The 27,995-nt window shown below is 46.3% G+C and overlaps 1 protein-coding gene across 1 annotated transcript; it reads right to left on the bottom strand.

Moving 5' to 3' along the window:
* Nucleotides 1-9: 9 nt before the first annotated feature.
* vwa5b2 (von Willebrand factor A domain containing 5B2) lies at nucleotides 10-25,178 on the bottom strand. The gene is made up of 24 exons (XM_042703105.1): nucleotides 25,052-25,178; nucleotides 22,796-22,939; nucleotides 22,097-22,312; nucleotides 20,875-21,100; nucleotides 20,375-20,532; nucleotides 13,707-13,838; nucleotides 13,357-13,481; nucleotides 12,744-13,108; nucleotides 12,299-12,563; nucleotides 11,687-11,889; nucleotides 9,639-9,753; nucleotides 9,138-9,323; nucleotides 8,633-8,855; nucleotides 7,373-7,398; nucleotides 6,318-6,573; nucleotides 5,781-6,058; nucleotides 4,711-4,948; nucleotides 4,135-4,434; nucleotides 3,520-3,663; nucleotides 3,111-3,242; nucleotides 2,533-2,583; nucleotides 2,060-2,159; nucleotides 1,556-1,679; nucleotides 10-1,230 (listed from the first exon to the last, which is right to left on the bottom strand). The coding sequence occupies exons 2-24, from the start codon at nucleotides 22,932-22,934 to the stop codon at nucleotides 586-588; spliced, it is 4,647 nt and encodes a 1,548-aa protein (XP_042559039.1). The 5' UTR covers nucleotides 22,935-22,939; nucleotides 25,052-25,178; the 3' UTR covers nucleotides 10-585.
* Between the last annotated feature and the right edge of the window lie 2,817 nt (nucleotides 25,179-27,995).

Genomic DNA, 27,995 nt, shown 5'->3' with positions numbered 1-27,995 from the left:
TATGTACAAGAAACACAAGCTGAAGAAAAATGTTATGAATCTGTATGAAACATTCATCAAGCAATTAAGATATACATAAAATCTGGTTTAAATTGTAAATCCAGATGAGTTTGTATGCATTAACTGTGTGTGTCACCTTTAGAACTGTAAATTGGTGTCATATGAAATAGACATAATGAAGAAGTGTTTCCTTTTTGGCAGTTATCAGATCTAATGTGATCTAGATTGATTATCAGTTTGTAACAGCAATTAGGCCTTGTAAAGGTGAAAAGTGGAAAATTAAATAATATCAGGTACATTTCAATCTGCCAGTTAGAAAAGCAAGGAAACACTTAAAAACTTAAAATTGCATTGATTTGGAACAAATGAAGGCATAGATTTGTAATGCAGTTATAAGAGCACAAGCGTGAAGCATAAGTTCTTGGGTTGTAGCATAGCTTGAATGACAGGTTGTTGGGTCTTTGCAGTGGTGTAGCTGGAAATACATATTGGGGTTATATTGTAACATTATGACATGTTTGGGTTGCAGCAGTAGCGTAGCATAAATCACATGTTATTGAGGTTGCAGCACTAGCGTAGCATGAATCACATGTTTTTGGGGTTGTAGCAGAGCATGTTGAGCTGGATATTCTCGTCCCAGTGGCGCAGCAGCAAGAACAGCTGCCGTGCGGCTGCCTTCAGCCCCGCTAGGTCCAAGCCCTCGGGCAGTGTCTGACTGCGCAGCCAGAAATCCGCCTTAGCAGCGATCAGCTCCCACTCAACAAAGTAGCCGGCGCAGCGGTGCTCAAGCCAGGCCAAGGCCACCGCCGTGGCCCAGCTCAGGCTCTCCAGGTCCAGCTGGACCAGTGTAGGATCCCCTGGCAGATCAGCAGGCTCCAGAGGGGATCCCTCGCACATGTCTGTCTCCGAACCACGGCCGCTATCTGCCTGGGGAACCCCACCCTCCTCTGAGCTAATGGGGTCGGAGAGGACGGTGTCAGGTTCAAGGCAGCGCCCCATGCTGGGCCTAGCAGACCCCCTGGCAGGGCCTGGGGCTTGGGCTGGGGCTGGGGCTGGGGCTGGGCCCCCCTCCTGATTGGCTGGGGGAGAGATGCAGCGGATGGGGGGGCTCAGGCTGCTACGATGACGGGTGTATGGGGACGCCCTCTTCAGACGCTCCAGAGGGATCTGGATGCACTCGGAGTAAGACTCGTTCAGACGGAAGGCTCCGGAAGCCAACTGCAGATGCACCTGTAAGGAGGTGGAGCAACACAGACACAATTTGGGATATGTTCAAAGAAACCAAACATGACTGGTTGTTATTTAACTGGCTGCAGTACAATGACCCATTATCTTCTTATGATTGAGCATTAGGATTGACTGTTCTTTCTCTTTTATGTTGTTTCTATTGAAGCCCCACTGTTTGTTCCTACAAGGACTCATCTACAAACAGCGATCCAGGGATGAGAGATGGCAAACTCAGTGCCAAGCAAAGAAGCAATGCATGAAGATCTCATTATTACTGCATAGATGAAAGCATCTTTCTGTGATTAGGTGATTAGCCAAAACTGCTCACCAGAGGCAGGTAGCTGGGAGTGTGAGTCTCTGTGTGCTTCTCTGCCTCCGCAGAAAGACAGTGGGGCTTCAGGGCTGCCTGTCTTCCTGAGGCGTTTGTGGACATCAGCCTCCCCAAATTAAACCTGACGATCAGACACAGAGAGCCAGATGCGATCTTGGTACGACATGATGAGAATTCACAGTCTGGAGACAACGCATTGAAACTGTGGACTGCAAATACGTTAAAAAGGAGTGCCGACAAGGCACTTTGATTGGATCCAAAATTTCAAAAGCTTTTAGTTCTGCAATCATTTCCACCCAAATGTAGTCCACATATCACTATAGTTTTCTCCATGAAGTCTGGCTAATTGAGAGATATACAGAGATGTTTTTTACACTAAAGGAATAGCAGAGGAATAACAGTACATCAATAGCATCAGCGGCCTGGGCACCGCCGTAGGATAATGACCGATACCTCACAGATACGGTGGTGTGGTGTGGTGTGGGTGTGATGTAGGCTCACCTGGAGCCGAAGAAGCTCTCTACAGACCTGCTCTCTATGGAGCGCTGGGAGCGGGTCGAGGTGGCAGAGGGGCTGGCGGGGTGCGCACTGGGGCCTGTACCTGAGACAGCGCTGTTAACATCATCATCACATTTGCCAGTCTCTCATGAACATGCACTCATGCCAACAATGCGTTGGTGGCCCCCATTCACAAGGATATTTCGAGGGGGAGCTAATTTGTTTTAATTTCTCTCTGACAGCAGCAACTAATTGAATGAATTCCCGAAACTGAAACTGCATCACCTGTGCTTTTTATCTGTTACACACTGATTAGCTCTCAAAATACTATTCTTCTCTGCAGCTTAGCATGTAAATACCCAGGTCAACGTACTGTATTACCAAATATTCTTTAGAGAGTTTTACTGAACTAAGTCTGTTAGTTTTGACCCTATAAGTCTCTAAAGATGTAGTCATTCCATCTCTGGGTGACTTACTGCTGTCCCAGGAGGTGAGGCTGCAGGGGGAGGTAGGGGTGTCATCTCTGTCTGGAGTGGGACGAACAAAAAATATGGTATGAACTAAGTGTGCGGTAGGTTCTAGTAAAATATTAAAAACAACTGGAAGTTTGCCATTTTGCCAATATTCCTTTGTATCAATTCTTTATGTTTGGATGTTTCAGGCCCTGACAAAACCTAAACAAATTCAAATGCATGATTTATACCTATGCAATTGCATCAGTGTTCAATGTGGGTCAAATAGAACTATTTTTCTTTTTTTTTTTTTTACAAACTAGCCAGTATATTATGTGTCTGGTTGTTTCACTGAAGCCAATCAATGTTCAGTGGGGAAAATAAGTATTTGACCCCCTGCCGATTTCGCAAGTTTGCCCACTTGCAAAGAAATGCGTGATCTATAATTGTAATGGTAGGTCTATTTTAACAGTGAGAGACAGAATATCAACAAAAACATCCAGAAAACTGCAACTGTATCACTTGTAACAGTTATCAGGATCTGATCTTCTTCCTTCATCAGTGCCTGGTAGGTGTCCCAGGTAGGTAGGTACTGTAGGTACCTGTGGAGGGGAAGGTGTCCTCTAACTCCTCACTGTCCCGGCTGGAGGGCCTGCGCCCCAGACCCACAGAGTAGGACCTCTGCCTCCTGCTCCCCGTGTGGGAGCTGTGCCTCGTCCCCAAACGTAACCCTGCTAGAGTGAACCCAAGACATCACAGTTTCAAAAAGGTATAGAGAACAAAAAGCTGTTGCTCTCTATATTTGTATGAGTTCTTGGACAACAATTATAGAAAAATAAAACAGTTAAAGTTAAATTCTGTGTAAAATAATGACAACAAGATATATGCACAGAGACGTATTTGTTGACAGTGTGGTATGAATATGGCATTCATATTTGATAATATATGATCAATGTTAAATGTAATTACATCCTGTTTCTATAATACGATGGACCATAATCCCTGTGCTACCTGAGCTGAGGGGTTCTGTTCCATCCTTGAGACCCTTGCTGGTGCTGGTGCTGGAGTCAGTAGCGGTGAAGGAGGTGTACATGCAGATGATGTTGCAGCTCTTGCTGGTCTGGATAGCCTTCATCCTGTACCTCTTCGCTGGACCTGGTGAAAATAGCTGCCATGAGTCAGACAAGGTCACGTTCAGCATGTTTAAGTCTGCAGGACATCATTTCTGCGAGCTCTGCATGGTTACATTTTCAACCTGATCAAGTAGATTGTGTAGTTTAACAACTAAAGTTTTAGCAGATGGTCTTATCCAGAGTGACTCATAGCTGGTTACAATACATTTTATGACAATGCTTTCTCTGAGAATTTCAACTTGATGTATTTCTATTGAGTTCAGTTAAGGACCTATAGGAACTGAAGGTGTAGATTGATCAAATAAATAATTTGTGTTTTCCAACAGCAGGGGGCATTATTTCCCCTCTCTAACGTGAGCTTCAGTCGCCATTCGCCAATGTCACTCTAAATGTGTGAAGATAAAGAAGATAAATGTCCTGCATAAGAATGTAGCAATACCCGGTCAGAACTGTGTTGGGAAGTGCCAAAATAATATGGGACACAAATACCCACCATGCTCAATATCAGACTCCTTTTCTGTCAGGTTTTCAAAGTCTCGGATCACAGAGCGAGCGGCCAGCTGATGCACCATCTCTCCCCAGGGGTCGGCTATGGGCGTGGGGCTCTGAGGGGCCCAGAGGGGACTCAGGTCCACAGACACCTCCCAGGACACGGGCCGCCCTCCCAGCAAGCCATGGATGAGGGAGCGGGCCTGCAGAGCCTGGGGCTCGTCTGGTGGCGCGGCTGCAAAAAGGCACTCCAGGTCAGTGAAGCCGTCCCAGTCCAGAGGGGAGGCTGGGAAAAGCAGGCCGTCTGTCCTCAGAGATAGAGATAGAGAGAAAGAGAGGAGCGATGAGATTTGCAAAGATTTGGCAAAGAGGCTGCAGTGCAAGCCCGCGTAGCAAGAGACCCCTGTGTATATATGTAGTTATGTGTGGATGGGTTGACATAAGTTGGTTCCCTAGTTTAGAGGTGTGTGTATTTGAGTTTGTGTGTGAGTGTTTGTGTTTGTGTGTCGATGAGATGTATGTGTGCCTGTGTGTGTTTAAGGGTATGTGTGTGTGTGAGTAAATGTGTGTATTTGCTCACTGGAGTCGGTCAGGCTCCTGCGTGAAAGGGCTCCTCCGGAGCTGGGATGCGTCTCGCTGTCGCTCTCCTCCAGCCGCCCACCCACCGCCTGGTCGAAGGAGACCTTCTCCAGTGCACGCCGCAGCCTGTGCATGTCCAGGTCACCCTGCGGAGATGAGAAACTGCGCGCAGACATGGCACAGCGGGCAAGCGCCTTCTGCCTGCGATGACTCTCCTCTTTGTCTGCCAGCCTGCCAGCCTGCAGATTGCCAGTGAAAACGAAGAAACAAAGAAACACGTACAAAACAAACAAAAAGAAAAAAAGAAAAAAAGAAAGATATCAGAGTCATACACGCTTAAACAAACACTTAAAAACACATATATTTTATCATCAGCGTTCCCACCCATTTTTATTTACGATATTTCAAAACTATTCCATGACCTTTCACAACCTACCACTACACAAAATTGCTCACATCACTGCAAAGGTTGGGCCTACTTATTAGATGAAAGTTAAACAGCAACCTTTTACATTCCTTTTCTAATTGGCTAGTTAGGCTATGTCAATTCAAGTGGAAACTGCCTCACACTGCAGAAATTCATCCAACAAAACATTATCCTAGGAAGAGTACAATAACAGATTTCATTTCATTACACCTACATACGACAAAACAACATTTCACAACTTTCCCAAAACTTTTAAAGAATTTACTGAATTGCATGACTTTTCCAGGCCTGGAAAATGGGATTTTAAAATGTCATGACTTTTCCAGGATTTCCATGGCCATGAGAACCCTGTATCATTAGTACCCAATGTATGCTCCCTGGGAGTCACACCCATGATCTTGGTGTATTTAGCACCTTGCTCCACAAGGTGTGCTATAGGAATCGACATAGACACAGATGTTGGCATTGCCACTCAGGTACACAGCTTAACTAAATTCTAGATCAAAGACAAGATTTTACTCTAATGATAATCATGCAAGAATCGTATTTCATTCTCTAACAATGACAGTGATAATATATGCCATTCTTCTGCAATTATACAGCTATAAAAGTTCTTGTGTAGTACAACTGGGCAAAACCCCCACCTTCTCAGGGCTGGTGTTGGTGTTCTCTGAGGGCACTGTGTGTTGCCAGGGGAACTCCCAGCGTGAGAGACCCCGTGGTTCTGGAGGGGCCACTTTCTCCAGGCCCTGAGGCAGGGAGCCCGTGTCCAGGCCCGGGACAGTCCAGTCTGAGGCAGGGGAACCCGAGAGGAGGCCACGGTCGCTGCTGATGGAGCAGCGGGTCAGAACATACTGGTCCTGCACATAAGATGCCCCCTCGATCCGCTGCCGCACATCACTGTAAGACCCCAGGTCTACGACTGAGAGAGCGTGAAAGAGACACAATGCAGGTCTGCGCTATCAGAAGGTCTGGTTATAAAGGAGTGTGAGGGAATGGTTATGTGTGTGTGTGTGTGTGTGTGTGTGTGCATGTGTGGTTGTGTGCGTGTGGTTGTGTGCAGGCAAGGCTAGGCAATTAATATATATAACACAATTCATACACATTTGTAATTGCTTTATAAATCAGCAGATAAAAGAATAAAGAAAAGATGAAGGATGAAAGATTAAAGTTGTCATTACCAACAGATTTCCCCCAAGTGATCTGAGAGATCGAGCAGGTGTATACTGCTGAGATACAGCTACATATTTGAGAGGGAATTTGGTCCTGTCCCATTTTGTGACTTACTGGAAACCAGTGTAAGGACTTAATTATTGGAGTAATATGGTCAATTCCTTTGGTTTTTCGTAAGAACTCTGGCAGCTGCTTTTTGTACAAGCTCAATGTCACGCCAGCACTGAGCCCTGCTCCTGCCACGCCCCCTCTGATTCTACTCACCTGCCTCAGTCACATTCCCAGTCCCCTGATTGCCTGATTACCAGAACCTGTCACTCCCTCCACCACTCCACTATATAAACTCCTCACTCCCTTCACTCTGGCCTCGTTTTGAAAGGACTAAACTCCAGAAGATTCAAGCTCCAGACTCTTCACCTCCCGGGATTGTTCCAGTCTTCCCCTCTGACTTACAGGTCATTCTAATTCTCCTCATCCGCGTCCGCTCCCTAGCTCCAGTGTTCCTGTGCCTTGTTATCCTGGTTCACGAGATTACTCTGTTTTCCCCCTCTTGGTTCTAAAAACTCCTGAGCGTTTTATTGGACCTTAACTTCTGAGCTTTGTACATTTGAACTTTATCTTCTTAAGCGTTATTGACCAGTTTTGCTTTTATGTTTTCCCCGTTATTTCCCCTGTTTCACTGTGTACTGGCTGTTTCAAATAAACTCTGTCCATTTACGTCTCTGTGTATTGTTTATATTTCTACGTTAAATAATTTAAAGAAGAAAGACTGTCTTGCTTTGCCTTTTTCAGCATTAAGTGTGCGGAGCATCTCTTCATGGATTTGATAGTGGATCTGAAGTCTGAATTTGTGCCATTTTCTTTCAGTCGTCCTACACTCACTTTTTAGGAGATTAACAGTTGGATTTTGTTTCCATGGTGCTTTCTATTTGTCGGTGACTGTCTTGTAATATTTAGCAATGTTAAATTTAAATTACACAGCAAATCATCCACAGAGACTGACAGTTGACTCAACGTCCTTGAACGTGCCTGCTCAAAGAGAGCACTCGTGATAATTTATGACTCTCTTCTTACAGTCATACATCTGTTCTGAATGTGTTGGGACATAAACACGTCAAAGAACACAGAGCAATTATCAGATAAGGCGAAGTTCTTGACGGTTCTGGAGATATTGAGACCCTTTGTGATGACAAGGTCCAGGGTATGACCAATAGAGCATGTTGGCCCTGTACATGCTGTGCTAGGCTGGAGGTAACAACTAGTGCATTTAGTTCCTTAGCATAACTGTGTTCTGGATTATCTACATGCAAGTTGAAATCCCTTGATATAATAAGTCATCAAAATATGTACAGATTACTGGCAATAGTTTGCTCATCAAGAAAAACTTTTGGCGAGTGCTTTGGAGGCCTGTAAATACTTACTAACAAAATATGAGGAGAACATTTAATCAGAGCACTTAGGTGTGAAGGCTCCTGGAGGTAGAGAGGGTTTGACATGGGAGGGAGATAAAGTATGGCGTGAAGGTGGGGGTGGAGCAGGTGGTTTGGGTGCTGGGCCCTTGGGATTGGGTGTCTGGCTAGAAAAAGACAGCCTGTCAATTGATAGCAGCCTCTCCATACTTTTAGGGATCTACAATTGATGGGGAGGGGATGGTGAAAAGGACTCGAGGGAGTGGGGGTGGGAGGTTGGTGTCAGATAGCCTTTGTAGGTGGTAAAGACGGCTGCTGCACTTCAATCTTATCTGTTTCCACTAGCTCACAGTCTCCATTTGACCCCAGGGAGATCCCAGGGAGATTGGTGCAGATGATTGGCTATGCACCATTCCAGCAGTGTCCTTGTTGTCTCACTGTTGCTTCATTCCAGTGGACATGGTTGAGCATCCTGTGAGTGTATGTGTGTGTGTGTGTGTGTGTGTGTGTGTGTGTGTGTGTGTGTGTGTGTGTGTGTGTGTGTGTGTGTGTATACATGCATGTTTGTGCGTGTGTTACACTAGAAGCATAGGTCAGGATAGTTTACCCAAATATGACATTGACAATGTAGTAGAACAAGTGCTGATAAATCTGTATAATGGCTTGAGTTGTGTAAAATGAACTCCTTAACTCTGTCTGCTCTCTGCATGTCCTTTCTCCTGTCTGCTGCTGCAACTTCCCCCCTCTCCCATGACATGTAATGTACTGTGTGTGCGTGTGTGCGTGTGTGTGTGTGTGTGTGTGTGTGTGTGTGTGTGTGTGTATGTGTGTGTGTGTGTGTGTGCGTGTGTGTGTGTGTGTGTGTGTGTGTGTGTGTGTGTGTGTGTGTGTGTGTGTTGGGGGCAGCTTGTTACCTGTGCTGTTGTTGTCAGTGTCTGAGGCTTTGGCACAGGAGAACTCGGAGGAGATTTCTCTGGAGATCTCTCTAAGGGCTTCCTCCAGGTCCTCCCCCTCCTCCCCCGGTAGCACCAGGAGTTGCTGCAGGAGCTCGGATGGGTTGGACAGCTCGTCCTGGACCTGGCCAAACACAGAGCCCAGAGAACCCCGAGACATGCCTCTATAGGACCGCCCTTTGACCTGTAAGATATTAAGATACAAGATATGTTTTAGTATCTGAAAGGACAGAGAGAACCAGAGATGATATTAGTCATATGTCATAATATATATTGGTGTAATGCAGCCACAGTAAGTGTATCACTAGCATTCACAACATTCTCTGAGACGTTGAGTTAGCACATCATAGGCATGGGGTACTAGCTGCGTAACACCTTAAGGTGGACATGCCACAAGACATTTTACAGGTACTATTTGCTACACTGTTCCCTTCATAGGCAGAAAACAATATCTGTTGCACTTTACCTCATTCTTCCTGCTTTGGAATGCCGCCACATCGTACAAAGTGCAGTAGCCAATCAGACGACTACCAGGGTAGAGTGGCGGGATTTCATTGGGTGAAAGAAGGGCCTCCATATTGTCTGGCACATACCAGTCAATGCGCACATCAGTCAGGACAGGCTCAAGGGCTTTCTTCAGAGATTTAATAAGCTGAGGAAATACATATTCACTGTCATTCACATCTATATACAGTATTTGTTTTAGATAAATATCAGTTAGTTGACAGTTAGTTAGACGAAACCATAACTAGAGGCACATTGCCATCTTTTACATAAACACCGGCCTTGTAATTGAATGAGTCATTCAAATGATTGTGCCATTATCTCAAGGTAATAGCACTCTGACTGCAAAACAATAAAAATCTTTTATTACTTAACTACTGTTAACATACTGGTCACCACAACAACCATTTTAGGATATTCTGGATGATTCCAGATCTTCCCCCAGTGAAGGCTGATCTCTCACCTTAGGTTGCAGCCTCTCCTCCTCACTCAAGAACTCTGCGCTGCCACCAGTCACCGTGGCGACCCCCTTGAGAAGCCTTCTACAGGCTCGTGGGCCCAGGCCCAGACTGAAGCACCTGAATACAGCAAATAACACCATCACTCAAAACAATGACTATACTTACCATACCACAATGAAATGAGCAAATAACACTGCCACCCAGAATGAAGACAATAATTATCTTAACAAGACTCAATCTGTGGTAAAACAATGAAATAACACCATCACTCAAAAAAGAGAAAATAATATTCATTTACACAGAGGATGGTGGAAATCTGTATACTTTTACTACTTCTAAATACTCTTTGCTTTTTAGAGTATCGTATGAGCATAGCTTATGACAAGAAGCACCAAACTGAGTAAATCATGTTGAAATGAATGTTGGTGAGAAAGCCTTTTTAGGAGTTGTCCCCATTCTATCAGTGTCCTGAGGAGCTGTCAGAGAGCTGTACGTCAGTGTCTCCTTAAAAGCCCATGACGGACAGCAGATGGCTGCATTTATACCGGGGCCCATAAAACACTGGGGCCTCGGAGCAGCCAAGGGGCCCCTGCATGTTGCAGAGTGATCAGGAGCTTTTTCAGTAATTGAAAAATCAGAGAGGAAGCGGAGAGCCGCAGACGGCTGGAGCTGCCTGTTTAGAATTCAGCTCCATCTTGTCTGCCCTCTCACACGGAAATAAATAAATAAATACAAGGATTTCTCTTTTTTTTAACTCCTTTAGAGTGCATATCAATAACTTTGATGTCTGCCAATTGCATTGCATCACTGACACACACACAGTCAGAGAACACAGAGTGTGTGTGTGTGTGTGTGTGTGTGTGTGTGTGTGTGTGTGTGTGTGTGTGTGTGTGCCTGTGTATGTGTGTGTCTCTCTCTCTTTGTGTGTGTGTGATATTGTCCAGGTTCACTGCTGAGTGAAGCAGAGGTGGGGAGTCTGTGCAGAGGCTGAGCTGAGGGCTCTGCGCTCTAGACCTTCTGCTGGTCACTGTTTGGTCAGTGTGTGTGTGTGTGTGTGTTCGTGCCAGACCAGAACAGGCTGTGTGTGTGTGTGTATGTGTGTGTGGAATAGAAATGCTGGTGTGAGTGGGAGGGTGTGGCCGAGGCTCTCGGCTGCTCAGGTACTTAGTTTAATTAAGGGATAAGGTCTGATCCCCCCCCCCCCTTCCATCCCTTTGTACCGCTTTCTCTCTCATTCTCTCCCTCGCTCCCTCGCTCTTGTTTTCTCTTTCCTTTTTTTCTCTCTTTCTCTTGCTCACCTTCTCTCTCTTTCTTACCCTCTCAAAAACAGTTTTGTCTTTTCTCACTCTTTCTTACTCCACACCACCCCATCTCTCTCTCTCTCTCAGTCACTCTTTCCATTCCTGTCCTCTTGTTTACCTCAGTCTTCTCCTCACACCATACTCTCTATCTGAAAACACATAGCTAAATATAGATGAGCCCAGAACAGCATGTGTGTTGTTTTTTTCACCTGTGTATATTTATAGACTCATGGTCAATCATCACATCACAAATGCATGACTATTTCTGGGTATGACTCTTTGAGGACAAGCAGGTATTGAATGGGTTAGGGTTAGGGTTAGTGTAGGTGTGTGTTTGTGTTTATGTATCTGTGTCTGTGCATGAGTGAGCATGTGTGTTTGTGTGTGTATTTTTGTGTTTGTGTGTGTGTATGTTTGTGTTTGTGTTGTGAAAATGGTATGTATCTGTGTGCAGAAGTGTGCGTGTATGCGTGTATTTTTTTTTCTCTCTCTCTCTCTCTATCTCTCTCCTCTCTCTGTGTGTGTGTTGTGTTTGTGCATCTGTATATCTGTGCGAGTGCATGAGTATGTATGTGTGTGTGTGGTGTTTCTGTGTGTGTATGTGTGTGTGTGTGTGTGTGTGTGTGTGTGTGTGTGTGTGTGTGTGTGTGTGTGTGTGTGTGTGTGTGTGTGTGTGTGTGTGTGTGTGTGTGTTAGTGTGTGTGTGTGTGTGTGTGTGTGTGTGTTTGTGTGTAGGCAGGTGTGTTTACCTGGCTGAGCAGGTGTTCCTGCGCACCAGCTCCAGCACTTTGCCCACGTTGCTGACAGAGCCGTCGGTGAGGATGAAGAGCTGGCGTGGGCTGCTGCGGTGTGCAGGCTGCTGGTACACCCACGCCAGGGCAGCCAGCAGGTTGGTGCCCCCCATGTTGGCACGCATCTTCTGCAGGTACTCGCAGGCCTGGGCCAGTGTGGCCTGAGAGGGGGAGTGGACCACCCATGAGTCAACACAGAGACCTTGAGCAAACTCACCTGCTTGCTTACTCTCTCCAAATACAAGCTTGATCATTTTGACCAGTATACTTATGTTACGTAAGGGATAATGTATTGTCCGGAGGTCATTATCCAAAAATAAATCCCGACGGGGATTTAAGGGATTTATTTTTGGATAATGACCGATGGACAATACATTATCCCGCTTATTATACATTTACTTGCCAAAAATAAAATCTTGACTTTTTTGCTTCAGGGTACAAAACTGTACAATGTGGGGTTTTTTGTTTTGTAGGCCAACATTCAATGTCCTGTTGGGTCCAGGAATGAAGGGAGGCTAGGTGCTAAACTGACAGGCTTGTTAGTACCACATGTCACCATGGAGATGCTGCTGTGTGCTGTGTGTATGTGTTGAGGGTTAAACTGACATCGGCACAGGGCTTGCTGGTTGTGAATAGTGTCTTGACAGTGGAGCCGAAGCCGATGATGTTGAGCATCGTCCCTGGAGGAACACTTTTAATGGCCACCAGCAACCCTTCCTGTGATTGAGAAAAAGCAGCAGGACAGAGAGACACTGTCAGTGTCCGTCCCATGTGTCTCGGATGGGAGTGGAGACTGGGACAGGGGTGTGTGCAGGGTTCCAGTTGAGGGGGGATGCTGTAAAAGGTTTGGACATTAAAACATCCTCTTTGAAATTATAACAATTATGTATTATTAACAATTATGAAGAGACTTTGTAGACCACCCCCCTTGATTTCTTTAACCAATCGACCACTGGGTGTCAGGATCTAATGTCACACCATATAATGGACAGATAAGGTTGGTGTTTCACTTTACAAAACATCATGAGTGGAAGGAGGACAAGAAGAAGGCAGAAGATGAGAAGATGGGAGGAGGAAGAGGGAAATAAAGAAGATGAGGGGAAAAAAGACAGACAGAAAGTTAGAAACAAAGAAAGAAAGAACAAAAAGAAAACAAAAGAAATGAGCTGTTCTGAGCAGCATGAGGCTGAAGAGTGGGATTGCCTTGATCTTGCTGATGTTGTGGTCGCTCATGCTGCCGCTGCGGTCGATGAGGAAGAGCAGCTCCCTGGAGGCCCGCTGCAGCTGAGGAGGCTCCGCCAGCAGGTCTGGGCAGAAGTTCAGCATCAGGACCGGGCTGCACAGAATGTCCTTATGGTAACGCTTCCGCACAAACTCCAGCTACAGGGGAACAAAACAAAACAAACATTCAGATAGAGCACGCACCTGCCGCTCATACTCCAGAGCGAAGAGCAGTGTACCTAGAGGCTGCAGGATTGTACAAAGGAACACTGAAAAGTAGAGTCACACCAACAAACAGAATGAATCATCAAAAACTTGATATGCTTGCATACATACATATATACATACATACATACATGCTTTCATATAGACTGATAAATAAAGGAGATGAGAGAGTTAAAGCTCACCTTTTTCTCTGACTCAGGATCCTTGCGAGCACATCGAATGAAATCACGGCGGGCGCTGATCTGCTCTTCGTATTGGCTAAAAGTGAGCCGTCCCCTTTCCAGGATGACCAATGGGCTGCGAGGTTCTGTCAGAGGTTGTCATTTACTTTACTGTGTCCCATTTCAACAGACAAAGCCAAGCCCTAACATCCAGGCCTGTTTACAGGTGGAGCATACCAGACTGTGTTGTGTCTCTTACGGCACCTATAGACCATTTGCTGGTATTAACAGATTGCAGGGCATTAAATAAGGGAACAAGTAGCTAAACAAAGACGTTTTGGAAAGTACTCAGTGTCTCGTGTAATGCTCACCGCTCAGGTGGAGGATGACCTCCAGGTGTCGATCGTAGGGATGTTCCTCGGCCAGTGTGATGCAGGTGACGGAGGCGGACTGGGCACTGGGGTCGGCGTCGGCTCGCATCGGGTGGGTGGGGCTCTCCAGGCCTGGGGAGACAAAGCAGCATGGGGGGTTGGGGGGTGGGGGGCGGTGAGCAGTAAAATAGAGACCAGCTAATCCTAAATCAAGGCCTGGACCCAGTCAATGTCATAACAATGCATTGGTAATTGGCCCTAAGTGTGCAGATGCATTAAACCCCTTATATATTCTACATAAAGGAAACTACATTCTATATATTGTAGGTACACCTGGAATGGTCCATTGTGTTTGACTTTAATCAGTAGCTTGCCTCTGATTTCAGCCGGAACCTACGTCAGACTTTACCTGTCATAAAAATGTAACCGGATGCATTTCTTAACCACGCCCACCTGAGCGTGGATAATAGCCGCATCTCCCCAGATGTGACTCTCTCTCTGTCGGCGCCCACCTGGCCAGGACCTCTTCAGCTCTCCCTCCCGGCCTCGACCGAGGAGCAAGCCTCTTTGACCTCCTCTCACCTCAGGCATCGCCTGCACACGGTGAAGAACTACTCTCTTTGTTCTCACTTCTTACGGCCGACATATGCCTAAGATCTCAGTCACCGAACTGATAAGTGAGACGCAGTAAGTTTAGCGAAAGCAGCTAACGATAGACCTGCTAGCTAACTCCACACAACGGGAACAAAAGGCAGACTGCAACGTTCTGAGCGATCAAATCCTCCGATCTAAACTGCAGGGACACAGACATCACAGCAAGGACAACTTTCTCCATTTACGGACGGCATCATCTCTTCTCTGCCTTATCCACGTCGGACCAGCCCAACACTTTTCCCAAAGGACTGGTAACTGACATTAACTGGGCATTTAGCTATCCTAGCTATTCACAACCTGGCTAAGCATAAGACTGTTTACATGCCATTGTTCATGTGTTTCATATGTTTTGTTTACTGAACGTAAATGTTTATATATTTTCATTGTTAGTTGGTAGTTGGCTTCGCCACACCATCTGGGTTATCGTTAGGATTACTTCTCAGACACATCGGGTCTTGCATGCATCACTAACCATTTCCCTCTTTTCTAACATGGCATCTTAATCGCGCACGATTACACATACATTGGCCTTCACATAGCCTCACACGCGAAGAGAATACTCGAACTTCGCGCTGCATATAGGCTCGTCCTTGTTCACATCACATGTATGTTCGCGTGCACATGCACGCGGCACATGCACGCGGAACTACGGTGGTCAGACAAAGGAACACACACCCACACACATTCTTTCTGGCGCACTCCTAACAGCGCAACCCCGAGCTCACAAGCTCACACACACACTCCCTCTCGATTACACATACACCTATTCCTTCAATTCATTGGTTAGTTACATTTAGCTAGATTACATATTGTGTGTTATTTTCTTATCATTGTGTAAATAAATACTTTGATTTATATACGCTGGTTTATTTAATGTTACACAAGAATGGACGTTGCCAACCTCTTCTATTCAGAATTCTAATGACCTTCAACCATACTATTAGTAAGGTAACTTTGGTTGTAGTTATTAATTTAATTATTAATCAGAGTTCCAAATTGATAGTATAATATATTTTATGAGACTGATATATTTAACAAGACTGATTTGTGGATTATCATTATTTTGACCACGTGGAGGACACTACACTTTGTGTGGCGCCCCCTAGGTGTTCAACTTAATTGATCTGCCTTTGTGTTGAATGGTTGATGCCTGTCCAATCGGGTGAGATTACCAACATATTGTTGCTGTTGCAAGGACAGCACCAGTGTGTCTTGGTGGCCCTCGCAAAGACGGTATCACAGTTTACATACAATTGCACCCACATTCACCCGGCTCCTGCTCACAGGGTAAATTACCTACATAGTCTGGTACTCCCATGTGAGGCTGGTACCAATTTCACCTACAATATACAGTAATCCATTTGCATATTCCTCCTGGTGCACAGCACCCACAATTCACACAGGGCTGTTGTGTGAGCGAGAAGGAGGCCGAGCAAGGAGAAGGAATGGATGAATCTGTCCAAGGTCTTGAGCACGCCGGAACAGGGCCAGATTCTCTATGCATCTGTAACTGGCCCTAGGTCTGTAGATTCATAGGAGTAAACCCATACTAGCTCCCACAGTTAATTTAGAAAACAAGGGCAAACATCACTAATCACAAACACATTGTGGCTGTTGATTGTGTACCTCTGACTTATGCACGTATTATATTTTCACAGTAATTATATTAATTATTTATTATATTTAATGATATGCACATAAATATGTTTCATTTGGATTTTGAATGTCTATGTTCTAGCTCATGCAGTTCCTTCCACATGAATACAGTGCTGACCGTGGATCCAGGCACTGAGCCAGACACCTTGACCCCCCCCCCCCCCCCCCCCCCCCCACACACACACACACACACACACACACACCTTCCCTCCCAGCGATTGGCCTCTCTGGCGCACAGGAGTGTATATTTCATACCTGTCAGTGTCACGGCCAACTGTGCCACTCCCTCAATCACAGTCAAGAGATTGATAGCAGCTTCCATTCGAGGGATTCTTTCTGAGAGGGTATCAGGGCAGTCTTGTGCCCACGTTATTATATTATGATGTGAGGATTCTTAGGAAGTGCGGGTGCGGATGGGAGAAGGTAACTACACTCAGGGGGCTGCACATCCACATGGGGAAGATGAAGTGTGCAGGCAGGAGCCAGAAGCAAACTTGCGCTGCTCAGGCAGGTCAGACAAGTGGGATCCAAGGCCGGGTAAAAAACCACAGTGCCACCGGGCCCAATGTTGCAGAGGCAGGAGAGAAGGAGACGAGGGATGTGGATGACCCCCAGGAGGTGACCCCTGAACCACCCCCGAGCAACCCAAGGACCGAGTCAAGCCAAAAGGCCAAAAGTCTGAACGAGCCGAGACGGAAGATCAAATGGCCAAAGGCCAGCGAGACGGTGGAGTGGAAGAGGCTGGATGAGTCACTCAGTGATCTGCTGCAGAAGGCATTGCGTGGCACAGTGGAGGCCAAGCTTAACCTGTTTGGAGAGGTTCTGTACGAGGAGTGTAGCGGCAGGTATGGCAAGGTGACGGGCAGGAAAGCAGCCGAAAAATCAAAGGGAAGAAGGGAAAAGGAGATTGACGACCTAGTAGCAGGCAGAAGACAGCTTCGCAGACGCTGGAGGAAAGCAGAGGAATCAGAAAGAGAGGGTCTGAAAGCCCTTTGGGATGACATCAGAAGGAGGCTGGCCAACCTGAGGAGGGCAGAGCGCATCAGGCAGTGAAGGAAGAGGAAGGAAAAGGAGAGGGCAAACTTCTTCAAGAACCCCTTTCGCTTTGCACGAGGACTCCTTGAGGAGAAGACCAGTGGATCGCTTGAGATCTCCAAGGAAGATCTGGAGGATCACATCCATGGTCAATATAGCGATCCCGCAAGGAATGAGCCCCTGGGCCCACCAGGCTATGTGCCAAAGCCAGGAGAACCATCAGTGCTTTTTGATGCTTCACCACCCAAGCTCTGTGAGATCAAGCGGGTAGTTTGGCGGGCAAGATCGGCATCTGCTCCAGGGCCAAATGGGATACCATGCAAGCTGTATAAAAACTGCCCAAGTGTGCTGAAGCTTCTATGGACCCTGATGAAGACAGCTTGGACCAAGCAGACCATTCCATCACAGTGGCAGAGGGCAGTGGCAGTTTTCATCCCTAAAGAACAGAACTCCAAGACCATCGAACAGTTCAGGAGCATAGCCCTGCTGAATGTTGAGGGGAAGATCTTCTTCTCAGTCATGGCAAGAAGAATGACTTCCTACCTGATGGAGAATGGCTATATTGACACCAGCTGCCAGAAGGCCGGGATTCCAGGTTTCCCGGGGTGTGTGGAACATGCCACCATGATCTGGGAGCAGATCCAGATTGCCAAGAGGGAGAAGAAAGACCTGCATGTGGTTTGGCTAGATTTAGCCAACGCATATGGGTCAGTGCCACACAACCTCATAGCATTTGCCCTGGACTTCTTTTACATCCCACAGAGCATCAGGGCCATGGTGATGAGCTACTTCCAGGACTTGCACATGTGCTTCATGTTGCCAAATTCCACCACCATCTGGCAACAGCTGGAAGTGGGGATCGCGATGGGATGCTCCATCTCCCCCATCCTCTTCATCACAGCTTTTGAAGTGATCTTGATTGGAGCAAGACAGGTGGTGGGAGGAGCCCGTCTGCCTACAGGACGGAAGCTCCCCCCACTAAGGGGTTACATGGATGACATCACATGCTTGCTCCAAACTGCTCCATGCACATCCAGGCTCATGAAGAGGCTGGATGAGTAGATCACTTGGGCCAGGATGAAGTTCAAAGCAAAAAAGTCAAGGAGCCTTTCCTTGCGGAAAGGGGTGCTGAATGACAGGGTCACCTTTATAATCGGCGGAGAAAACATCTCACGCATTGCAGACCAGCCCATCCGAAGTCTTGGGAGGCAATATACAGCCAGCCTCTCAGACAAGGAAATAGGAAAGACCACCTTGCAGCAGCTCTCAGCAGGCCTGGCCAAAATCGACTCAAGCCAGTTACCTGGAAAGTACAAGGTGTGGTGTTTCAATTTCACACTGTACCCAAGGGTAATGTGGCCGCTGAAGCTGTGCAAAGTCACCTCGTCAGCCGTGAGCAAGATGGAAGCAAAGATCAGCTTGTTCATCCGCAAATGGCCAGGGCTCCCAAGGGGCCACTCATCGGCCAGCCTGTATGGAAAGAACACACTTCAGCGTCCCCTGAAATCTATCGCCATAGGTTACAGGCAGGAAAAGGCAAGGCTGGTGATGGAGCTGAGGGAATCTACAGACGTGACAGTGAGGGACATGGAAGCCCGGGTGTTGACTGGGAGGAAGTGGAGGGCCGAGGAGGAGGTGCAGAAGGCAGTGGGCAGGCTGCAGCACCAGGAGATGGTGGGCAGAGTCCAGACGGGGCGCGCTGGCCTTGGGTGGGGAGATCCGCCTATTCTGTGGTCCAGAGCTAGCAGGAAGGAGAGGAAGGATCTTGTTGTCTCAGAGGTGACAAAGATGGCAGAGGAAGAGTACAGGGTCAAGGCAGTGGCGCAGGGGCAGCAGGGATGCTGGACGACGTGAGAGGGGGTTGCGGGCGGGTGGTGAGCTGGGCAGACTTCTGGAAACTGCCACAGGCTCGACTCAGTTTCCTCATCAGGGCAACCTAGACACTCTGCCCTCCCCCCGAAACCTCCAACAGTGGCTGGGCACGGAGCAGGCCTGTGACCTCTGTGGGACTATCAGTGCTTCCCTACAACACACTCTGTCAGGTTGCAAGACCGCGCTATCCCTGGGCAGGTATGGATGGCGGCACGATCAGGTGCTGAGGAAACTGGCAGAGGTAGTGGAGAGGAAAAGGCAAGAGGCAAGCGCTGGGAGGCAGCCGGGGAGCCAGCAGTGGACCCAATTCCTTAGGGAAGGGGAAAAGGTGGACACTGTCAGAAGGAGACCAGCATCCACCCTGTTGTTGCCAGGAGTGGAATGGAGAATGGAGGTGGACTTGGGCAGGCAGCTCCACTTCCCAGGGGAGATCTGCAGCACCACACTGAGGCCAGATGTGGTGCTGTGGGCCAGGACGGAGAGATCTGCGCTGCTTGTGGAGCTGACGGTGCCATGGGAGGAGGGGATGGAGGGAGCCCACGAAAGGAAGAGGGCAAAGTACTCTGACCTGGTTGCGGAGTGCAGGGAGAGCGGTTGGAGTACACGACTCTTTCCAGTGGAGGTTGGCACGAGGGGGTTTGTGGGAAGCTCAATGACTCGCCTACTTAAAGAGCTAGGGCTAAGGGGCAAGGATCTACACAAAGCCACCAGAGAGCTGTCTGAGGAAGCAGAGAAGGCAAGTTTTTGGCTTTGTTTAAGGAGGCGGGACAAGGCATGGGGAGCGAGCAACTCCTGAGAAAGGCTAGCTGCGGGGGGTGACTGGGAGACGTCCCTGTTCACTGCCCCGCCACCAGGAGATGTTCCGGGATAAGGGGCGAAACATCTGTGAAAGGTGGTCCCCGGCTGATGACCCCGCAGCTAGCCCAAAGGGCACCGGTTGAGGTGCGGCAGGCCTAGAGCCTAGCAGGTTTTACCACCTACCTGTTCACACTAATCACTTACATGACATCACTCTTCAGAGTATTTTATTAAACTCACACATTTTATGAGAGGGACTGCTGATTTATGTCCAACAGTGAAACCAGCACTAGAGCTGAGTATAGACAGATGGAATAGCAAGACTGGTCAATTACATCATTACAAAGGCAACTTGAACAGTAACTGAAGAGTTAGCATATTATGTGTGTGTGTGTGTGTGTGTGTGTGTGTGTGTGTGTGTGTGTGTGTGTGTGTGTGTGTGTGTGTGTGTGTGTGTGTGTGTGTGTGTGTGTGTGTGTGTGTGTGTGTGTGTGTGTGCGCGCGCGTGTGGGTGTGTGTGCGTACGTGTGTGTTCGTGTGTGTGCGCATGTGTGTGTGTGTGCGCGTGCGTGCGTGTGCGCATGCGTGTGCTTGTGTGTGCGTGTGTCTTTCTGTTTGTGTATGTGTGTGAATGTGTGGGTGCCATTCTGTACCTGCCAGTAGACAAGCGCCTCTGACCAGCAGCTGGAAGCTGAACTCGTAGGGCGAGAGGTTGGTGGCAGGGCTGGTGAAGATGGTGTGCACACACTGCTGACTGGACCCCAGCAGCCGGTCTGCTTTGCCAGGACCAGCACCAAAACAGCTGGTTGAACTGGGATGAAGGGCAGGTTTCAAATGAGTACGCCTTCAGAGAAGCTGTTTATATGTTGAAGCAATTATCAGAATACAGTTTAATCGTCAAAATAAATACTGTATGTAAAATGTGGTTTATACCCATCATAATTTCTGGCACATAAATGAGAAAAAGAGGGTGCATATGTACATGTTTATATACTGTATCTAAACCAGAGGACTTGTTGAAGTGATCAAAACACAGCATATTAAACATAAAAATGAATGTGCAAAATGTTGGGTATACCCATTGTGATGTTTGTACACTAGTGCATACTGGTAGACATTTTTCTGCCTGTGAATCAGAATTCCTAGGCCATACCCATTTTCATCTGAACGTAGCCCATTTTCAGTCTTGCTTGGCACCATCCGTGCCCTCACTATGGGCGTGAGGACTGTGGGGAACACGAGACGGACCGCTCCATTCTCAAGGGTAGGTAATTCCTGAGTAGTGTTTATGATGACAGACACGATCTCCATGGACCCAATGAGTCCTGTGCTGACAATGAAGGTGCCTCTCTCCAGGTCTTCATCCAGAACCAGGTGTCCTGCAACAGAGTAGACAGGATAAAAGATATTAAGTGTAAGTAAGTTGAAGTCATAAGGTATAAGCCTTTGTCCAAAGCTACTTACAGAACTTATTTTTTTCACAGAGGGGCTAATCTATTTGGGCTCTGTCAAAGACTTCATTATTGCTTTCTGTTGCTGCAATGCTACATAGGTGCAGGGAGGACGCTGTACGTAAGAACGAAATGAAAGCGTCTTCCTTTATGGTCAGTTGGTCATGTTGGATGAACAACCAGCTTCCTGTTAATCAGGGTGAGAGGAATGTCTTATGCCACCCATCCCACCCACACACACACACCCTACGTCCACAAATGGATTATGCTGATTACTGTTCAGTAATTGTCAAAGTGATTTAATGGAAGGTTATTATACTGTGCGTTTGGTGTATGTGCTCCCTCCCTGTCGCTGGCTGCAGTCTTTGAATGTCCTCTCGTATGGGTGTGCAGAGAGCTGACCTATCCTTAGTCTTTGAACGGGGCAAAGCTCTCTGAGTGGTGTGCATGCCAGTGCAATAGATAATGCATTCGGGATCCCAGTGTTGCTTAAAGGTTCGTCTGGAATTTTTCAATGTTTCAAACTGGAATCCTGGACACCCAAAGCACTAGAATTCCATGGAATCCCATCAACACACCAGCACCCCCAGGTTTAAACACAAGCATGTGTTCAGGAAAGGAAAGCATTTTCCCATTTGGTAGCAACACATCTCAAGCAGAGGATTCCATTTGACACTAACACAGCTCTGCTAGTGGCCTGCTCAACTAAACTATGTACTCAATCTGGTCTCAAAGGCTGTCCTAAATATAATAACTGTGCTTCATGTTTTAATGATACCTAGTTTTTTTTCTATATCTCCTTTACCAGTCACCTGTTCTGTAATTATTTTGAACTTCTGAAAATAAAATTTTACGGCCTGTTATTAAGAAGTGATAAACCAATCAAGCATGTATTTTTATCTATTTATTTGACTTTCCCCTCACCATTGGTGCACTGCAGGTCCTGCCCTGAGTTGCCACAGCAGCACCAGTCCTTGCCATTGGTGCACTGGGTGTCTAAGGCTGAGGTGGGGCAGCAGTCCAGGCAGCAGTCCTCCAGCTTGCCCCGGCTTTGGATCTGAACGCTGACGATCCGGCCGGCGATCACCGCCTCAAAGCCCACCACCACCTCCCTCTCAGCCAGCGGGTACACAAACACACCTGGGGAAGAGGAGGGGAGGAGAGGAGAGAAGAAGAAGAAGAAGAGTGAGAATGGAAAGAAGGAGAAGAAAAAAGGACAGCTGAAAGGAGGGGAGGAGAAACATGAAGTGGAGAAAAGTTGAGAGTAGAGGAGCGGAGAAGAGAAGAGGAGTGAGAATAAAGGGAGCAGAGTGGAGGGGAAGAGAAAAAGGCAGGCGATGAAGGGAGAGGAGGAGGAAGAGGAGGAGAGGAGAAGAGAGGATAAGGGGAGAGTGTATGTGTCCAATGAGTGTGGAGGAGGGGATGGAGAGACGGGGCGAATGGAAGAGGAGAGAAAAGAAGTTAAAAGCTTTCGTTTGTGTCTTATGATTCCCTTTGAACATGCAGAAATGTACCTATATCCACTGCGATAGTATATATGCTACTCCTAAAGTCTTTGCCTTACAGTAAAGTAAGTCAGAGGCCAGCTCATAACATGGGATACTCAAATCCAAATCAGCTCACCCTCCACAGGCTCGGGGTCTATGTTGGCATAGGTGAGGTGGGCAGTGATACCCAGGGAGCAGCCATTGGCACAGGACTTGATGCAGGATGCTTTCAGGAGCAGAGGTGCCCAGGTAGACCGGTTTCTTAGGCCAGGCATATTCCCTATGAAGAGGAAGAGCAATAGGTAAAAAAAAAAGCTTTCATTAAACATATTTGACATACGTACGTAAAAGATTGAATATCAATAAATAAACAATTCAGTAATCCTGTGATATAAAAAAGAACCCTGTTTTACACTAAATAAATTATTCTGTGTCTCAGTATAGACCGCTAGTAACTGGGCTGTGACTTCCTTTTGGCTACCGGGCAACCACTAGTATGAGCGTGAGGCTGCATTAGCATCTGGCTAAATCATTAACTGGCCGGTCAACACAACAAGTGCCCTGAGAGAAGCACACATAATGCCATAATGGTCAGACTGCTTAGCTGACCGACTTGAGGTAACATCACCTTTTCATCTGGCAGCTGCCTGAGTGCATACATTTATTCAGTCACCCGATTCAGTGTTGGAGAATTACCATATGGTAGTATAGCTTTCTCTCACACACTTCTAGATGAAGCCTTGTTTTGTTTTGTTTCTTTATAAACTTGGAAAGAGGGTTCAACAGGTCAAAAGAAAACACTGGTAATTGAAAGTGCAGGTGTGCAGGGTTTATTGGGAGCGGAGCGGGGGGGAAGGGGGGGTATGGGGGGTTGGGTGACACAGCTGACTGAGCAGTTGATTGCGGTGGTGGTCACACACTGTTTGTTCTTGCCCTGGTAATGGCCTTTTGCATACACCTCCATCTAAGTAGATCAACAAGTCCCAGCTGGCTACCAATGTTCATGGACAGTAAAAGGACATCAATATGGGTCAGGGAAATGTCACTTTGGTTTATGGAGAAGGGGAGAGGGGGGTGGGGATTTTCCAAAATCCTCTTAAAATTAGTCCTAGGCATAATCAAAGTTAGGACAGACAGTGTAAACTCACAGTTTGAGGACTTGTCCTATGGACAGTATCTGTTATGTCCCTACACTTCCCAGTGTTCCAGATGGCAGGAGATTCAGGAATGAATGCAGCACTGATCTCATGAGGATCTGCCGGATCCATACTGTATCAGAGTCCGATCTGTGCCGAATCCATACCATATCTGATCTGTGCCAGTCAGTTGTGTCCTTGGCTGTCGCCATTCCACGCTGCCATGGTTCACAAGCTATACGCCGTGACTTGGGGCATGGAAACATCAGCCCAGAGCTCCATAAATCTCGGCCATCTGATCTGAGAGTCTGCACAACCTCCTAGCTCCAACTAAACTTATTCAACTCTAGCAAAAACAAAACCCTATTCAAACACACACACACCACTGGGCCAGCATACAAACATGGCGTATAAATCATATCTCACTCTCCCTGACCATGATTCTGTGTTCATGCACATTACGAAAATGAGAACTCTCTAGCATCTATCCATTATGGTTCACATGCTAGTATTACATACTGTATCCTTGGATACTGCATTTTTTTTAAGGTTAACTGGGGGTCCCAGTCTATGAAAGCATACCTTTATAAAACAAGGAAAACATTTGGCCAATCCTATGTGAAATCCTATCCCTATGATGATGTTGACAATAGCTCTTCTTGCTTCACAATAACACATGCTATTTTATATTTTCAGATGACTTTAACAGTTGGGTTTATATTGCTAATAGGGTGACATTAATCACAGTTCACAGTGACATATCCCACACAAGAGGGATCAACCAGTTGTAACACGCAACTAGTGAAAATATTTGAATTTTATAAACAATTTCCAAAATGCTCTTTGGATATATATATATATATATATATATATATATATAAACATTCAACTGTGGAAAAAAGAGAAAATGGACTGTTGGAAATACATATTAATCAAGCGCACTTATTGGTCCATTAGTCTGCTTTCAGAAGGAGCCAAGAGTGTCTGGAATTAATATGACTGCATCTGACACAACACAAATCAAAACACTCAGAGACTCACAGCAAAAGACTCATGCCGACATACAGTATTTTAGCATCGGTTTAAATGATAACCTAAATGATTTGGCACCAATTCATATGATGAAAATAGTTAAAAAATATTAGTTTTGAGCTCCTGCGGTACAAAACGCTGCAAGCAACAGGATATTAAAATTCGGCAGCACTGCAGCTGCGACATAAATAAAAACGGTTCAGTGTTCGCTGGTATTCACTTACTTCAACGATTTCCACGCAGTTCCTCTGGTGCCGGTGGAGGTTACTTTGACTCCATCCCACGTTTGTTTTTGCCTGGTAACCCCGCGTCACTCACTGTTCGCCGGAGCGCATATGAATTCCCACTCGCTCACTTACAGGATCGTGTGCGCACACACTGTTGATCATTTATGCGCGGTCTGCTAATGACCGCAAAGCGGCCCACCACGCCCATTTCAGAGCACACTGCGCATATTAACAAAAAGTGTTTTTATTTCATTTCAGTGTGCGATGACGATGACTGTGTGTTTCAAGGTTAAATATGATGTATTACTGTGGGGTAAAGGAGAACTCCAGGTATGAGGATGATGTGAATATTATACATTAAACGTTATATATTTCGTTTTTGATGTTCCATAAGAGAAATGGCTTAAAATGTACAACTACTGTATAATTCTGAAGACACTGTGGTGTAGTATTCGAGTGCTTTTTGCTGTTTAATTTCATTTTAATAAAAAATGTAAACAAATGTGTGAGTAGGCTATACGTAAAACAAATCAGAAAAGAATACACAGAGCACACAATATTGGTCAACATTATGTTCTCCTCATTCCTATTTCTCCTCACAACCACATCACTGTGGTTGCTCTAAAAATATGTTTAATTGTGATGACAATAAAAAGGTATGTATTGCACATCTAGTAGGGTTTACTTTCAAAAAACAAAAAATACGCACTGTAGCTTTTAAAAAAAAATGCCATTCTAGTGTGTTTTCTTTTTTTGAATTGTCTTCGCCCTGTGGTTATGCTACACATGAACAGTTCAATTCATTCAATACAATTTTATTTATATAGCGCCATAACAATACAATTGTCTCTAGGCGCTTTACAGAGCCCAGAGCCTGAAGTTCCAGAGGCTGTATGTCTGGCCTCTCCTGTGCACACAGCCGGCTCTCCTGTGCTGCCTCTAATGTGAGAGCAGGCCAGGCCTTCTGTTCAGTATCAGGCCAAGTGCTTGTGACAGCCAGTTATCGTTCACCGCTAATGACCAATTCACCCATCTGATGACACCTGACGGTCTGTGCAGCAAACAGGTTTTCTCGTGCAGCACCCGTCACACCCAGTCATTCAGGAGCCTGTCTCTGCTTACCAAATTCCTCCCACAGAGAAACCTTTGCCTTAGTAAACTAAGAGATGAAGGGGCATCTGGCCCCGTAATGCTGTAATTTTGCAGTTTTGTGTGTGTATGTATTTGTGCAATCGTGTATGTGTAGGTTTTCGTTTCACTCTGTTGACTAAACAAAGACTGATTAGGCCAAATGATGCTACCTTGTGAAATGAACCCAAAATACACACTCACAAAAACTCTCTCTCATCACAAACACAAATAAGAAGAGTCTGCGCCTTCAGAGCACTTCACAATATGACAGAGGTGCACAACAGGCAGCTCATCCTTGCCTAAGGTTACGGTGCTCAACAAATTGAATACGGAACATCCCGTGACCTTTCGTGAATATGATCTGTCCAGGGTGTCCTGCAAAACCATGGTAACAGGATTCGACTTGGCAACCATATCAGCATAACCAATGTAAGGTAGGTGTACTCACCCCTAATGTGGAGTACCTTATTTAATTTAACAAAAATGTTCTTAGAATTGAACCTTGGAGTACTTCAGGACAAGGACTTTGTATAATAATGCGTTTTGCAACATTCCCTTTACTGTGATATGGATATCAATACAGAACATACACAATTAACAAGAAATTGTTGCTTTTAAAAAACGGCTATGTTATTGGACAATACAAAGTAATTACTTTAAGCAAAAAAACAATCAACTATAAAATGCCTACTGTGCACCTAAAGAAAAAATGCTTAATAATTAGCAAGAAACTGGAAAATTCTGGCTAAAGCAATAATTACAGCCTTGTCAAGTGAGAGCTGTCAAGTTGAAGTGTCCCTATGGTGCCCCCTACAGGCTAGTTGGTTAGTCAGTCCTCGTAATTTGGTGTTGCCCAGTGACTAAAAAGTATGGACAGCATGGATTCATGCCCTGACATTATGAGGAAATTAAGCAACAATTTGTCAAGTCATTAGTTAATAATATTTACAAAATAACTATAATTGCAGCTATAACTCAGCCACAACTCTGTGAGAACTTTTTGGAGCCAGAGTACGTGCACTAAACAGTGTCGGTCAGGTCCGCCCAGAACCAGCCCATATTTGGTTAAATCTACTCTATGCTGTGGTTCGTTCCGGATGATTCACTTTTGAAGTGAGCTCACAATATCCAAACCTTTTACAGTCATTGGTGTTGCTCCTGTATCAACTGTGTCCCTTCATGTTGATGAGCTCATGTTTGTCATTGCGGAAGACTCTGAGGGTCCTTTGACCTTATGGAGGGCAACACACTGTATTTGTTCAGAGTAAAGGGCACATGAGGCAGCGAGGCCCCCAAGGGCCCAGAAGATGAATGGTTTGACGATGTACTGTTGTGTAGCTGGGTATCAACAAAACAACAATCACTGCTGTGGACATGTTGAGTTTGTACTGGCTGAGTTTCATTTTGGGGTGGATTCCTCGAGCGTCCCTTGGACGACTTCGGTCGCAGTCTTTGGCCACTGCCCTCACAGGCCTCCTGGTGGACTGACATTTGGATGCCGTTCTGATGACCTTGACCATCCTGAGGTGAGATTAAGCTTATGGCTGCTGAGGTTTGTCGTCTGACATGCACGGGGCTACCCTTATCATGCCTGTCATTAATCTGTACACAGTGAGAAGGCCTGCGCTCGACACTGGATAAGCTTTGATAACTTTCTGAGACATGGACCCTGCGGCCTCTGGCTGATTTGGGCCTGGCGTGGAAGTTTGAAGGACCCCAGTTCCTTCCTCCCACTGTGTTCCTGGTGAGACTGTGGTCCATCAGATCTGCTGGAGAGAGACAGCAGAAGAGGCCGAGATAAGATAATAGC

The sequence above is a fragment of the Clupea harengus genome, chromosome 22, assembly GCF_900700415.2.
Source record: "Clupea harengus chromosome 22, Ch_v2.0.2, whole genome shotgun sequence".
In the NCBI taxonomy this organism is placed as follows: domain Eukaryota; kingdom Metazoa; phylum Chordata; class Actinopteri; order Clupeiformes; family Clupeidae; genus Clupea; species Clupea harengus.
The sequence above is the reverse complement of the archived record's forward strand: the minus strand, read 5'-3'. Positions and strand labels throughout refer to the sequence as shown.

Coding starts and splice junctions, on each gene's coding strand:
- vwa5b2 (XM_042703105.1), bottom strand. CDS start 22,934: ATGCCTGGCCTAAGAAACCGGTCTACCTGGGCACCTCTGCTCCTGAAA. Junction 9,324..9,638: donor AGGAGAGGCTGCAACCTAAG/GTGAGAGATCAG, acceptor GTATTTCCTCAG/CTTATTAAATCTCTGAAGAA. Junction 6,059..6,317: donor CACTTGGGGGAAATCTGTTG/GTAATGACAACT, acceptor ACGCTCTCTCAG/TCGTAGACCTGGGGTCTTAC.